Source organism: Platichthys flesus, chromosome 4 (assembly GCF_949316205.1).
Source record: "Platichthys flesus chromosome 4, fPlaFle2.1, whole genome shotgun sequence".
In the NCBI taxonomy this organism is placed as follows: domain Eukaryota; kingdom Metazoa; phylum Chordata; class Actinopteri; order Pleuronectiformes; family Pleuronectidae; genus Platichthys; species Platichthys flesus.
This window is the reverse complement of record NC_084948.1, coordinates 19410713-19425111: the sequence shown is the minus strand read 5'-3', so window position 1 is coordinate 19425111 and position 14399 is coordinate 19410713. Positions and strand designations below refer to the sequence as shown.

Sequence of the window (14399 nt, the reverse complement as noted above, 5' to 3'; positions counted from 1 at the left end):
CTGAAGTGTATGATCAAAGGGACTCTGATAAACCTTCACTCCATCCAGACAAGTTGTCCTTTAACACACTTGTAATGATGGTGTACCATGTTATGGCATGGAAGCTATATGCATTGTCATGACTAGTGTTCCCAAAGGCAGGGGACATTATACAAAACAGTACCCCTCTGCAAATGTGACTACTGTATGCGCACGTTTGTGTGTCAGGGGTTTTGTGTGTTCCCTGTGGATGGAGGATGTGGTGAACTGCAGCTCTGGGACAGGAAGCACACCGGTACTATCTTGGAGGCCAGAGCACACATGGAACTATTTAAGAGCTGCAGTGGTTTGATGTACACTTTTCTTTAACACTGTTTACAAGCGAACGACAGGGAACTGCTGACGGTGACTGTCACAATGAGTCACCCGTCAAAAACAGGACACGCTAACTTGAAGCTGGAAATCTGTCCATTTTTCCATCTGGTGACAAGAGCTTGAAGATGCTCATCTAGTTAATAGAGTTAATATCGTTCAGCTCCAGATGGAAAAATTGACAAAATGCCAATTGTAAGTAATAGAGTTTGGCATTTTTGGCCACCGCCATCTTGTTTGTCTATTTTCAATCTATGATATTGATTTCACAGAGCTCCATCTAGATGTTTTAAACGCAACTCTGAGAATCAAATATTGTTATTGTTGCTTACAAAAAAAATGCTTACACAAAAGAGAAAACTGATTCGGTCATGTACGGCAGAATGTGAATGTTGCTGACAGTGCCATTTAATATGCAGATTGCTGGGCACACAGGGCTCCAGGAATTCAACAATCGGACCAAATAATTGTACTTTGGACAAAGAAAAGAAATTGCCCTCAAATGTGTGGCACGATGGTTGGTTTGTGGCTTTCATCACAAGCAAAACACACAAATAAAAAACAAAGCCTTCGGATGACGAAGAAAGCCAAATGCTCATCTGTAACACATTTGTCCTCAGTCGATGGGACACAATGAGTTTCATCAAGAGTTTGTAGCTCGGGGCAGTTCTGATACGATGCCAAAGTTCAATCACGTACTATTTACAACTATAAAAGAAAAAACATCCAAGATCAAGCGAAAATCATAAAGTTATTTGGAAGCCGAATACTAAACATTCACATCTGTACAAAACAATTTGTGAACCAGTAAATCACCCAGATATTATTGCCTTGGCAGATTAAGAATTCCACTTTAGGACCCCGTAATCCAAGTCGAGGAAGTTTTTTGTGTGTTTGTTGGCATCAAACAGTCGATCAGAATCTGGGTATTTTCAGCAGACCTCTTTCGGGAGTATTTCACAGTTGCTCCAGGATTAAATTTCAGCAGATTACAGTGGAGGGGGGGGGGGGCGAGGAGACCAAAGTGTGCGCTAGGCTGCAGGCGCTCACACAGACATGACTCCAGTCCCTCTGCGCCTCGGACACAGTGGACTCACCCGAGGAATCGCACTGAACCTTTTACTCTTTCATCTGGATTGTTACATTCCTGCAACGGTTCACTTCTCTACAGCTGTGCGGTGAGGGAACTTCTATTATTTAATGCACAATCTTAAACTGCAGTTTTGAACTTATTACAGTTATTACAGTTTTATAAAGGTCTTTATTTATAATCTATCCTAAAGATTGCATGTAATATTTTCTATTTTTCCTTTTTACTTTACGGTTTTTTCTCCTTATGAATAAATAATGAATAATAAACGTATAAATAGAGTGAAATACACTTGTAAAGGAAAAACTGTATTAAAGTGATGATTTTTATGTTAGGTTTAGAGAAATGTGGGTCTAGCATTACTTGTATCTTGTTTTTTGTTAATAATTTTCATTAATTTCATCTATCTATCTTTATCTCTTTATCAATCTTTCTTTCTATCTATCTATCAATCTATCTATCTTTCTCTATCTATCTATCTCTCTATCTTTCTTTCTCTCTCCCTCTATCTATCCATCTCTCTCGATCTATCTAACTATCTATCTTTGTCCCTATCTTTTTATCTATCTTTCTCTCTCTCTATCTATCTATCTCTCCATCTTTCTATCTCTCCATCTATCTATCTATCATCCATTTATCCATCTCTGTATCAACTCATATTTGTATTCATCTATCTATCTATCTATCTTTTCCTTGTAATGTCAACATGCTCTTCCTCACTCTCCAGGTGGGTTTCATTAATGGTTCAGGATAAAGTTTAGTCTCCCTCCTTCTTTTGCACGAGCAGCTGAAGCCTCATCTCCGTGCACAATGGGTGCGTGTGCCTGCGGCGCATCATACGTGCCGAGGCGGCTGCTGACAACTCTGTTGCTCTTGGCTGCCGTGCTGCCGACGAGCGGTGACTGCCCCAAATCATGCGCCTGTCACGTACCGACAGAGCTGCACTGCACCTTCAGATACCTGACCGCAGTACCTGACCACATCCAGCCAGCTGTGGAAAGAATTAACCTAGGGTGAGCCCTCACTTTCCATCCAGGTTTTTTCTTTTCTCAGAGACGTGGAGGGGGAATACTGTTATTGATTGATTGAAACCACAGACTGAATAAGCAGAACTAACATTTTAAGAGAGAAACACATGTTGGCGACCACCTTTGCCGAGTTTACACTGTGCCATGACAACACTGAAACATATTGGAGGCGATTGTTGTCCATTGAACATTTACAGTAGCAGTTTAACTTTATAACATAAACTGTGGGAAGTTAGGAAGCTAAAGGTGAGAAGAAGATTAACCTAGAGTCAAAGGTCGTGGTTTTGTGTATAATGTCTTACTGGCACGGTTTACTTTTACATTTACTCGAACTGAACCATGTTATTGGTAACACCTGTGTTTTTCATGATGTTATCATTTAAAATGGCTGCCATGAAATTCAGCACAGGAGGTGGAAGCCAATTTTGGTGAGATCCCACCCTCGGGACTTTGTGTGTGTCTGATTCGCTTCCATCGTCAGTCATGTAGTACCATTTCAAACCTTTACAGTGGTTACATCAACAACAATGACCCTGTCGAATTCCTAATGTATTTTCACTCAGATTAAACCCAGTGAGAAGTCTAATCAGCCACAGAACCCCAAAACATCTGAATGGTTGCAGGGCCTTATTTGGATGTTGGTAAAAATCAACTTTCTGTTACTTCCTGTTAGCGAATATGTTTTACTAATTTCCACCACATTTTTTGTCAATCTCTCAAGCGCATGATTTAGACTAAATATCAGATTATTGACTGAGACAAGTAACAAATCTATAACGCCTTGCTCTTTCCCACACACCGGAAAACTTAATTCAACTGTGAATTGTAGTAATCCTAGAAATTGAAGACATCTGTGTGGGTGTGCAGGATTTTAAAAGAGACTATTTTCATTCATTTGGACTTTCACAAATAACATGTGGTACATTTCAAATGCTGAACACTCTTTTTCTTATCCCTCCCTTCAGGTACAATAGTCTGACTGTCTTAAGAGAACACGAGCTTTCCGGACTTGAGAATTTAGAGCTGTTGATGCTGCACAGCAACACTATTGAGAGTATTGAAGACAGAGCCTTCCAAGACCTCAAGTCATTACAGGTTAGTCCTGAACTGATTACAGACGTCAACATTGTTTTGAAAAACCTCTCCAACGTCTCAATCCTTTTCACAGGTCCTCAAGATGTCCTACAATAAAGTAAAAAGACTCAACAAAGAGACATTTAAAGGCCTGGACAGTCTGCAGAGAGTCCACATGGACCACAATCACATTGAGTTCATCCACCCAGAGGCTTTCTATGGCCTAACCAACCTGCAGTTGGTCCATCTGGAGAGTAACCACCTCCAGCAACTCCACCCAGACACATTCATCACACTGAGACACAGCCAGGTCTTCAAGGTGTCCTCAGTGAAAAACATCCACCTGTCGGACAACCTCCTCACCACGCTGCCTGCAGATATTTTTGCAGGCTGCAGCCAGCTAGAGAACGTTTTCCTCCATGGTAACCCCTGGACATGTGACTGCCGTATGAAGTGGTTCCCAGTGTGGACACAGAGGAACACAGGTCAGTGGTTTCTGTTTGGCTTTGAAACAGTCTGAAAGCATTTATAGAGGTGTAAGATTGTAATGCTTACGAGGGAAGAGGACCTCTCCTTTCTTAAAAGGGACTCTGTCCTAAATTAACACTCTTAAAACTGTGTGATCCTACATTTACTAGTAGCTTTAACAAGACATGTTAATAAGACACATCTGGTAAAGTTGCCAAATAGGCTAAGTCCTTCAAAGGATTATTCTACCCAGACTTTTAAGTGATGTTTTCTCTTACGGGACATTTCCAAAGGAAAATGGATAATATTGCAGAAACATTATTAGAGTCACAGACCATATATTTTTATCACAGGGGCTACAGAAAACACTAAAGGCACAGAGGAACAAGAGTTATTCCTTTTAGTCATGACTTGGCTTATTCATAAATATACGATCTTGTATGATGATGGTGATTCAAGTTTAACTGATCGGTTTTCTCTGCCTAATGTTGAAAAGTGTTCTTGTCTTACATGCAACCAACTAAATGCTACACCACTTGTTTTAAATGTTTCCAGGTGTGCTGAAATGCAAGCGGGACCGGAAAAATTCAAGAGGACAGCCATGTCCTGTTTGTGAAAACCCTTCCCCTTACCACAACAGACCTCTATCCCTTCTCCCCAATGATGCCTTCACTTGTACAAAACCTTGGATCCAACCTGAGCTGAAGCAGAAAAACATCAGCCTGGATGAGGGGGACTTTACTCCAGTTTCCTCCAAGGATTTCATTGCCCCATTAGGCTCCATCCAAATGAACCTGACGGACCAGTTTCACAGCGATGCCAGTTTATCCTGCACTGTCCAGAGGCCGTCTGCTTTTGATAATTTAACACAAACCCTGAAGGAAGAGGAGGGAAATAATGTCACTGTGATTACCACTGGCATAACTGCCTATTTGGTGTGTAACATTGACTATGAACACATCCAGCAGCTGTGGCAGATCCTGGCCTCCTACAGTGACTTTCCCATGAGGTTAGAGAGAGGTTTAATGCTGGCCAGAAGCCCAGAAATGGTGTACAGATACAGTCAGTTACAACCAAAAGAGGAAGAGGAAAGAATTCACACGAACATTGAGGCTGACATTAAAGCCTCCCCTGCATGGCTGATGCAGGGAGAGGTGAGCCTCCAGCTTGACCGCACTACTACCACTTTCTCCACATTGCACATTAAGTACCAGTCTGTGGTCAACCTACGAGTGGAAAACACATCACCTAAGAAGGACCGCTACACCTGGACCATGATTAAGAGAGATAATCAAACCAAGACTGAGCACACTGTACTTACAGGTGGGAGTTAAAGATGATTTGTTAGTAACTAGCCTGATCTGTATGACTGAGCATTTCCCCCAAGTAAAGACAGGAAGCATTGTATGAGTTTCAAAATTCTAATGAAAAATATATTTTTTAATATGAAAGCAAAAATTAATGTCATCAAATATTTATTTTATTTTCTAACATAGGTGGTATGGCACAATTGAGCTGTCAAATCCAAGGTGAGCCAAAACCTTTGTTGGAGTGGATATTACCCGATGCAAGTAAAGTCAGAGCCCCTTACTCCAGTGAGGACATGAGGATCATAATCACTGCTGAAGGGCAGCTCACTCTACAGGCTGCAGATGCCTCAGATACAGGCCTCTACCAATGCATTGCCACAAACTACCTGGATGCAGATATCCTCGTGTTTCGGGTAACAGTTCTGACAGCAGATGTGGAAGAAACTGAGGTCAACGGTGTCCAACTCTCACGGCCACTGGGTGAAAATCTGGAGTTTGACTGTAGCTCCTCTGGGAGCCCTGAGGGCTCGGTACATTGGATCCTCCCTGATCACTCAGTGCTGGATACGTCTCAAGGGACTAGAAAGGTGTATAAGAATGGGACTCTGCTGATTCAGGGCCTCACAGTGAGGGACAGAGGGTTTTATAGATGTTTGGTTGCCAATCACCTGGGAGTGGACCTGCTAGTGTCTCAGGTGACAGTGACTGAGAAAACACCTGAAAAGGTGATAGTTTTAGATAGAGAGGGATCAGGGATAGAACTGTCCTTCAAGGTGGATTCTAACTTTACACAAAATACAGTCAGCCTTAACGAGATCCCTTCTACCAGTCCCAGGGATAGAAATAGTCAGGAATCAAAGACCATCACCTCAGATCGACCTTACCCAAGACAAGGGTTCCAGGGTAGAGGAGGCACTGGGGGTAGACTGGGACAGAGAAGGAGGAGGCCAGTCAGCTCCAGACGCACCTGGAGTAGAAAGGTCTTTGATAAAGCTTCCAGGATAGTAAACCCAGAGAAATTTGCTGAATTAATGAAGAAGGCTCAAGATGGATCAAGAAAAAGGAGTGGCACAGAAAAAGAGAGGTTGAAATATGAAGACCCACAACCTGGTTCTTCTGGTGATGGTGAACTTGGCTCTAGTGTGGGTCAAAACGAAGATGATCTTATTGTTGTACCATGGACAATTAAACCTACGATAGATAATCCACAAGATTTTCCAATATTCGGACAAGATAGTCAGACTGAGGCAATAAAAGTAACACAGGTAGGTCAGGATCATATTTTAGCCACAACAGGGTCTCATCAAACTGTTTTTACGGAAACCACAGTCAGGGATCGCTTTGATAGAAGCACAGTAACAGAAAATACACATTCATATATGCAGTCAGACTCTACACTGATCCAGTCCACATTTACTGATTATCCAAGTTTTGTTGACAAGACCGAGTTTTATACCCCGGAAAGAAGCAGCAAGCCGCCCTCAAACATGCACCCAGTCACCATCCAACTAACAGTGACCGACACCTCACAAGAAACTCAGCTCCAGTTCTCAGGAGAACACTTCACAGAGCCAGACACATCAACAGAAGCAGCACTTCCAATTACCACTGACCCTAACATAACTCTAATGAGGGATGGCCCAGGAACAGTGGGGTTAGTCATCCACACAGACCTGGAAAGCCAGACCACATTCACAGCTGTTACCACCACGGAGAGACAGAAGGATGAGATCACCTTCCATACCACACAAACAATCAAATCCCCAAACCTGCCAGCAGGATCCACCATCATCTCCCGGCAGCAGATCCACATCATCCCAAACAAGAACAGCAGAGGTGGGGGCCGCAGGAGGACTTTCCAAGGCCGCAGGAGGATTATAAAACCTAACAAGATCACTGACATACAGTCCTTCATCAGTAAACTTAAACAGCCTTCAGTGAAGATTGAAGGGAACGCTTCGGTGCCATATCGAATTGAACTTACTACAGGTAAGCAACATTGTTTGGCATTAATTTGTAGCAGATTCTTGAGTTTTATGCAGAATTGCTGAATATATGCCTCATTAGCTCATATTTGATCTAACTGTTCCCCCTCCATTTTTTTTCTTTATTTCTTTCCCCAGCCCGTAACAGTGATGAAGAGAAAAAGGGGACAGTGGCCACCGATGTGCACGTGGTCACACCAACAGCCTCCTCAAGTTCATCTTTACACAGTACAGAAAGAACTACCACTACGCAGTTTACGGCAGAGGATTATGTTGGGAGTGGCTACACATCTGCACCGAAGAGGCCATTAATCACCCAAACGCCCTCAACTACAGCACAAAGTACAACAGTGAGCTTAACAACAACGCCTGCTGCTATTCCTACCACCACTGCAAACTCACTGGCTGAACCTGAGACTCTATCCCCATCGAGAAGCAAAGAGAGCAGAGAGAGCTCATTAGATGATGACTATGGAGATTCATCCTCTGCAGATTTTGAGTTCACAACACTAAGACCCAGCTTTCAACATATAACAACGACCACTTCTTCTTATTACTCCATGTCCTCAACTACTGCTGAAACACCACCAGAATCACAGACTCTACCCTCCCCACCTACTGTCAAGCCAGCTTCAAATAAAACTCCTGATGAATCCTTATCATCTGGGTCTGGTGGACTCCGTAATAAATGGGTTGGAATTAGACAGAGGCCTGGTGGGACGAGAGGACGGCAGGGCGGGAGAAGGAGGCCATTTGGGGGCAAGAGACCCTTCAAGAAACCTGCAGTAAATAAAGCACCTTCTACCACAACTAAAGGTCCAACTACAGAAACCACATCTTTGGAAACTACAATAGAGACAACCCCACCTCCTCAACAATCAGTTTCACTCTTAAAGCCCCTGAACACACCATCGCAGAAAGAGGACAGCACAACAGAATCTGTTTCTGCTGAACAAATGTCAAAGGAGACTGACTTGTTTGAGGAATTTGAGTCTAGCAGTTTACCTATTTATACAAAAAAGACACCTTTAAGGACTTCAACAAATAACCCTACCACCACATCAATACCAGGTAGCACAAAAGCTTTCTACACAACAGTTCAGGCTAGAGACCACAGCAACATCAGACCATCAACAGAGTGGAACAAGGGTCAAAACACCCACAGGCCACCAATGAGCGGAATCAAACCTACTGTGCAAAGCAGTGCTACCAGAGACAGTGCAGATAAGGAACTTACCTATGACACAGTGACCATCCATACAGCCGGGCAAGGTTATATCAACACCCCTGCACCATACAACAACCTAGGCACACACAATGCCATTTCTAGTGTTTACAATCATGACACTGACAATGAAGCCACAAGTACCTATATTGCTGGTTTTGAACCCACTAAAAAGGTCATGGCAAGCAAGCCGAAGATAGTTGGTGGGAATGCAGCCAGTTTTACCATTTTGTCCAACTCAGATGCTTTCCTGCCGTGTGAGGCTGTTGGAAACCCCCAGCCGGATATAACCTGGAAACGCTTTTCCTCAACCACAGGTACTAAATTAAGAACTGTTTCTATGTTTATCTATGTAGGATATCAAGGTTATTTTAGCTATGAAAATGAGAGTCAATGGGGCAACTATGACTGGAAAGGGGTTCCTAAATAATGTATTTTATTGTGAGTTTATATAGTATTTTATAAATATAGTAACAACTACATTTGTGTGACCAAAATATATTATTTTCAATGTGTTTTACATTATTGTTTTTTGAAGAAATTATCTTTCTGTGTTTTTCAGGAAACAGTTTCACCATTAAGGGTATAATGGACAAGTTTGAAGTTATGAGTAATGGGACACTGTTAATCCAGAACGCCGGCATTAAGGATCGTGGCCAATATCTCTGTCTAGCTGAGAATGATCATGGATCAGATAAACTTCTTGTCACCCTCTCTGTGGTGGCCTACCCATCACGCATACTGGAGCCAAAAATGCGTGAGATGAAATCTCATGCAGGAAACACTGTAGAGATGAACTGTAAAGCAGAGGGTCGACCCTCTCCCATGATATCCTGGATCCTGGCTAACCGGACCCAAGTCAAAGGTCAAAACACAGAGCGGGAAAGGGTATCGGTATCTGCTGAGGGATCCCTGGTCATTAAGCATGTGTCTGTTTATGACAGAGGTCTTTACAAATGCATTGCGAGTAATCCAGCTGGAGCTGATACTGCTACCGTCCGCCTGCAGGTTGTGGCAGCTCCACCAGGAATCACAGAGGACAAACGACAGCAGCTCAAAGCTAGTGTAAACCAGAAGTTATGGCTACCCTGCACTGGTAAAGGCAGTCCTAAACCTGCTATTCACTGGGTCCTTCATGATGGGGCAATGGTACAATCGAACAGACCTACCAAAGACAAAAGGATATCAGTGTATGAGAATGGAACACTCCACATTAAGGATGTGATCTCAGCAGACAGTGGGAAATATGAATGCATTGCAACCAGCTCTACTGGCTCAGAGCGACGGGTGGTGACTCTGGCAGTCGAGAAGCAAGAGTCTACCCCTAAAATAGTGGACACATCCCAGCGCATGACAGAGTTGTTCTTTGGGGATCAGTTAAGACTGAACTGTTCAGCAACAGGAGACCCCAAACCTAGGATCATGTGGAGGTTACCCTCTAAAGCTGTGGTGGACCAGTGGCACAGGTAAACATGCTTTGCCAAGGAATACATTAGAAGTCAATGATAAATAGTTTAAACCAAATTTTGGTCAAAAGAGTGTGCGATAATTTTAAATGCAGTGTGATAGCCGTAAAAGCATGATGTCTATTAATACAATGAGGGCCAATATATCTGATTATCATTATTTTATTGAGCTATGACACCTTAGGGGGCAAACAATCAGCTGTTTATTTCCCCCATTGCTTTATATTGATTAGAGAAAAAACTGGAGACATTTTCCAAAAAGCATATAAATAACACGCTATGTATGTTTTTGTCTAAACACCCATTAAGAAACAAGAGAGCATCAAAAGAATATTAGCTTACAGATTTAACAACTTATGATATCAAATCAGTAAATCTGTATTTACCCATTGAGAAAAAGGGAATATGGACAAAACTTTTTCATAAACACATGCCAATCCTAAATATAAATGCACAAAACTATGATTTTTACTTACCAAAACAATTTGTCTCAGATATCAACCGTTACAACTCACATACTACAGTTAGTTGTGTAATGACAGCATTATATGTGCCATTTGTCCTGTGCTTATGTCGAGTCTGGTTTTCAATATGCCACTCCTGCTAAGTCACTTTAATTTTCTCTCACATTTCCAGGATCGGCACCAGAATCCAGGTCCTGGATAATGGTACTCTTATTATTAACATTGTGAGTGATAAAGATGCTGGAGACTACATCTGTGTGGCCCGAAGCAAGATGGGTGATGATCTCCAAATCATGAGGGTTAGTGTGTCAATGAAGCCAGCCAAGATAGAGCCTAATCCCTATGGCAAGAAACAGGTACCCTATGGTAATGATTTGAAGGTTGACTGTAAAGCCTCAGGAGCACCAAAGCCCGAGATCTCCTGGGGTCTACCAGATGGTACCGTGGTCAACAGCGCTCTGCAGGCTGACGCAAGCAGTGGCGGGGGACGAGCACGGCGCTACACTCTGTTTGACAACGGAACTCTTTTACTAAACCAGGTATGCAATTGCATTTACCATAAACCCACAAACCATATTAAAAACATAATAAAAAAATTTACATCACTGTCTTGTTTCTCTAGGTTGGCATGTCAGAGGAAGGAGACTACACCTGCTTTGCTCAGAACCAAGTGGGCAAGGATGAGATGCATGTCCATATAACTGTGGTCACTGCTGCGCCCAGAATACGACCAGCGAGCCAGACCTATGCCAGGGTGAAGCCTGGAGGGGACATCCGCTTTGACTGTGAAGCACTTGGTGAACCCAAACCCAAGATTCTGTGGATGCTGCCAAACAATGATGTAATTGCAGCATCAAATGAACGCTACCTAATGCATGTCAATGGTTCTCTGGATATCAGGGACGTGCATCTTATCGATGCTGGGGAGTATGTTTGCATGGCTCGCAACCCTGCTGGAGACAATAGCAAAGTCTATAAGCTTGACATAGATGGGAATCCACCAGTGATCAATGGCTACCACAAGAACAGGACTGTGTTCAAAGATGTAGCTGCTAAATACTCCAGGAAATTTATAGACTGTAAGGCTGAAGGAAATCCCACTCCTACCATTACTTGGATTATGCCTGATAACATCTTTCTTAAAGCACCATACTTTGGCAGCAGGATTAATATCCACTATAATGGGACATTGGAGATTCGTAACGTGCGGCCGACTGATACAGCAGAGTTCATATGCATGGCAAGGAATGATGGGGGGGAGGCGGTAATGGTGGTGCAGCTGGTGGTGACCAGAATGCTCAGAAGGCCAATCTTTAGGAATCCCTACAATGAACGTATTGTGTCTCGGATTGGGAAAACCACAGTTCTGAACTGTGCTGCTGATGGACAGCCAGTGCCAGAGATCATCTGGACTTTGCCAAATGGAATACGATTCACTGGTGAACCTGATGGTGGGTCTGGCCACCACCTAGGCAACGATGGGACCTTGGTCATTAACAACACACGCAAAGAAGATGCTGGGAAGTACCGCTGTGGGGCAAAGAATTTCATGGGCTACATAGAGAAGCTTATAATTTTGGATGTTGGCCAGAAGCCTTACATCCTGACCAGGCCTAGAGGTATCATACGCAGTGTGTCTGGGGAACCTCTATTCCTTCACTGTCTATCTGATGGGAGTCCAAGTCCCAGGATCCACTGGACCATTCCTGATGGTCACACTCTTACTCGGCCTCAAATCCTTGGGCGTTACCAGTTGTTAGAGAATGGTACTTTAATTGTGTATGATACTACTCTCCATGATCGAGGGAACTACATCTGCAGAGCTCGGAATGATGGTGGGGAGGCTGTGCTCACTGTACCTGTTGTTATTATTGCTTACCCACCACGGATCACATCAGGGCCTCCACCAAATGTAAGGGCAGTAACTGGGAGACCTATCCAGCTCAACTGTGCTGCCAATGGAATCCCGAAGCCAGAGATAACCTGGGAGCTGCCCGATCGTTCAGTTCTTTCTAAGGCCCAACAGGGTCGGCCTTTGGGTAGTGAGCTGCTCCATCCTCAGGGAACACTCATCATCCAGAGACCCACAGTCTCAGACTCGGGCACATACAAGTGCCTGGCCAAGAACCACCTGGGCACAGACTCAAAGGTCACATATGTACATGTTTTGTGAGAAAACTATTTGAGACAAAACAGTAGAGTGGTACATCTGAGTGTAAATAATAACAGACAGAGATATTTGCGTTGGCAATGTACAGTACAATTCTTTCTCACTTATGGATTTATCACTTATGTGAGGATGATAGTTTGTGGAATATTATTTAAAAATTTGATAGATATTGATAAAAGAGAGAAAGGACAGTTAACTGTAACGTTTTAAGACATTTAACTGTAACCTCCAGCCTGGGATTAGAAAGGTGCTATATCAACTTTGGACCAGTGGGCCTGGAAAAGTATATGGTGTTCTCAATTGGAGTGCTTCTCTTGAGAGCAAAAGTGCATACAGTCCAATGATTTCTTTACTTTACAGGAGGATACAATTACAACGTATACAAGGGGGATGAATTGTGTAGCAGATTGCAATAAAGAAAGAACACTCCCAAGATGTTTGTACTACCCTTCAGATACACGTTGTTGCAGTCATGACATGTTGCTTTATGTTTAACAGCAAATAAAAAGACAAAAGACACATAGTAATTAATTGAATGTTACATTGGAAGAAGATGGTACTTTTTTTATTTTACAAAAATATACACAGTATGTCGCTTGTTTAACACTGGACAGATATCTGCATTATATTTCAACCAGAATGACATTATGATTTTCGTATTTTGATGGAGTTTTAAGCAGTTTCCTTTATTTCTATTCACAGCACAAACAATACTAAATACACATCAGTCTATTGTGTTGTACACAATATTTTATATAATGTTATACATTATGCTTATCTGTAATAATACAGTATAAACATCTATTTGTAGTATCTACTTTATCAAAGTGTGGGCGAATGAATGATAATGAAATTAAAAACATGACCCATGCCTTTTAAATGATCTGATTTTATTTGATATTCCAATGTATTTTTCTTCAGTGATATTATAAACTATAAAACTAATTCTTTTGTAATACAGGTCACCACAAATGTTCAGTTATACTTCATGATACAGCAGGAGGTTCCTGTGGCTGCAGAAAAAATCTTCCAGTCACATGCAGTTTTAACTTTCCAGCTGTGGAAATAGTTTCTGACCCAGCTCTCCATTGTGCAGCACCGTCAGGGGAGCCTTTGGATTTTTGCATGTGATTAGGCTCAAATTGAACTGAGAGTTAATGGAGGATAAAGAGAAACAAAGACACATATTGTTAAAATAAAAATTGACTTGCGATTGATTCAATGTGATAAATTCTTATTTCTAGTTGTATTTAAGAAAAGATTAAACATGCTACAGTGTTATTACTAATATTCCATTAGTGTTATTGAGAGATGTGGGAGTGTTTCACAATACAGTGATGTTGATCTCTAACCACACTTCTCTAGGTGTATTAACATGTCCTTAAGAGCAACAACTGGAAACAATTTCTCTGTAAATTGCACCAATTTTAAACTGCCTATAATGATGCATATTTAAAATAGTAAATCAATTTTTTCAAGAGTCTCATTATAATGCTGTGGCATGTGATGATGCACGATTTCTACACTAACCAAAACGACAGAGCATAAAATAAATTAATACAATGGGGTGAAGATATAGGTTATGTCAGAAATATACACTGTATATATTGTCATATATAATTCACATGAATGTTGTATTTGTTTTGTTCTCATCATAAAATATCTATGATAAAGAGTTATCACTTTTCCCTTCAGTAGTGTTGAACAGGGACATGGTTCATTTAAAGCGACTTCCGTTACAACTAAATTTGAATGGAGACCAAAAAGA

General features: G+C 41.9%; 1 protein-coding gene across 3 annotated transcripts; it reads left to right on the top strand.

Moving 5' to 3' along the window:
- The first annotated feature begins 2251 nt into the window (after positions 1-2251).
- igsf10 (immunoglobulin superfamily, member 10) lies at positions 2252-13396 on the top strand. Of its 3 annotated transcripts, XM_062386204.1 has the most exons (11): positions 2252-2454; positions 3435-3564; positions 3638-4028; positions 4567-5334; positions 5508-6557; positions 6618-7310; positions 7463-8216; positions 8349-8848; positions 9094-9997; positions 10634-11000; positions 11084-13396. In XM_062386204.1, exons 1-11 carry the CDS (start codon positions 2252-2254, stop codon positions 12632-12634), a joined length of 7311 nt encoding a protein of 2436 aa, XP_062242188.1. In that variant the 3' UTR covers positions 12635-13396. The 3 variants fall into 3 exon arrangements, with proteins under 3 accessions (XP_062242188.1, XP_062242186.1, XP_062242187.1); XM_062386202.1 differs by having other exon boundaries at positions 7463-8848; XM_062386203.1 differs by having other exon boundaries at positions 5508-6590; positions 6678-7310; positions 7445-8848.
- Positions 13397-14399: the final 1003 nt, after the last annotated feature.

Excerpts from the sequence above, each read along its gene's own strand:
- igsf10 (XM_062386202.1), top strand. The coding sequence starts at position 2,252 with ATGGGTGCGTGTGCCTGCGGCGCATCATACGTGCCGAGGCGGCTGCTG. Across the intron at positions 7,311-7,462 it reads TCGAATTGAACTTACTACAG|AGAAAAAGGGGACAGTGGCC; the intron begins GTAAGCAACATT and ends ACAGTGATGAAG. Across the intron at positions 8,849-9,093 it reads ACGCTTTTCCTCAACCACAG|GAAACAGTTTCACCATTAAG; the intron begins GTACTAAATTAA and ends TGTGTTTTTCAG.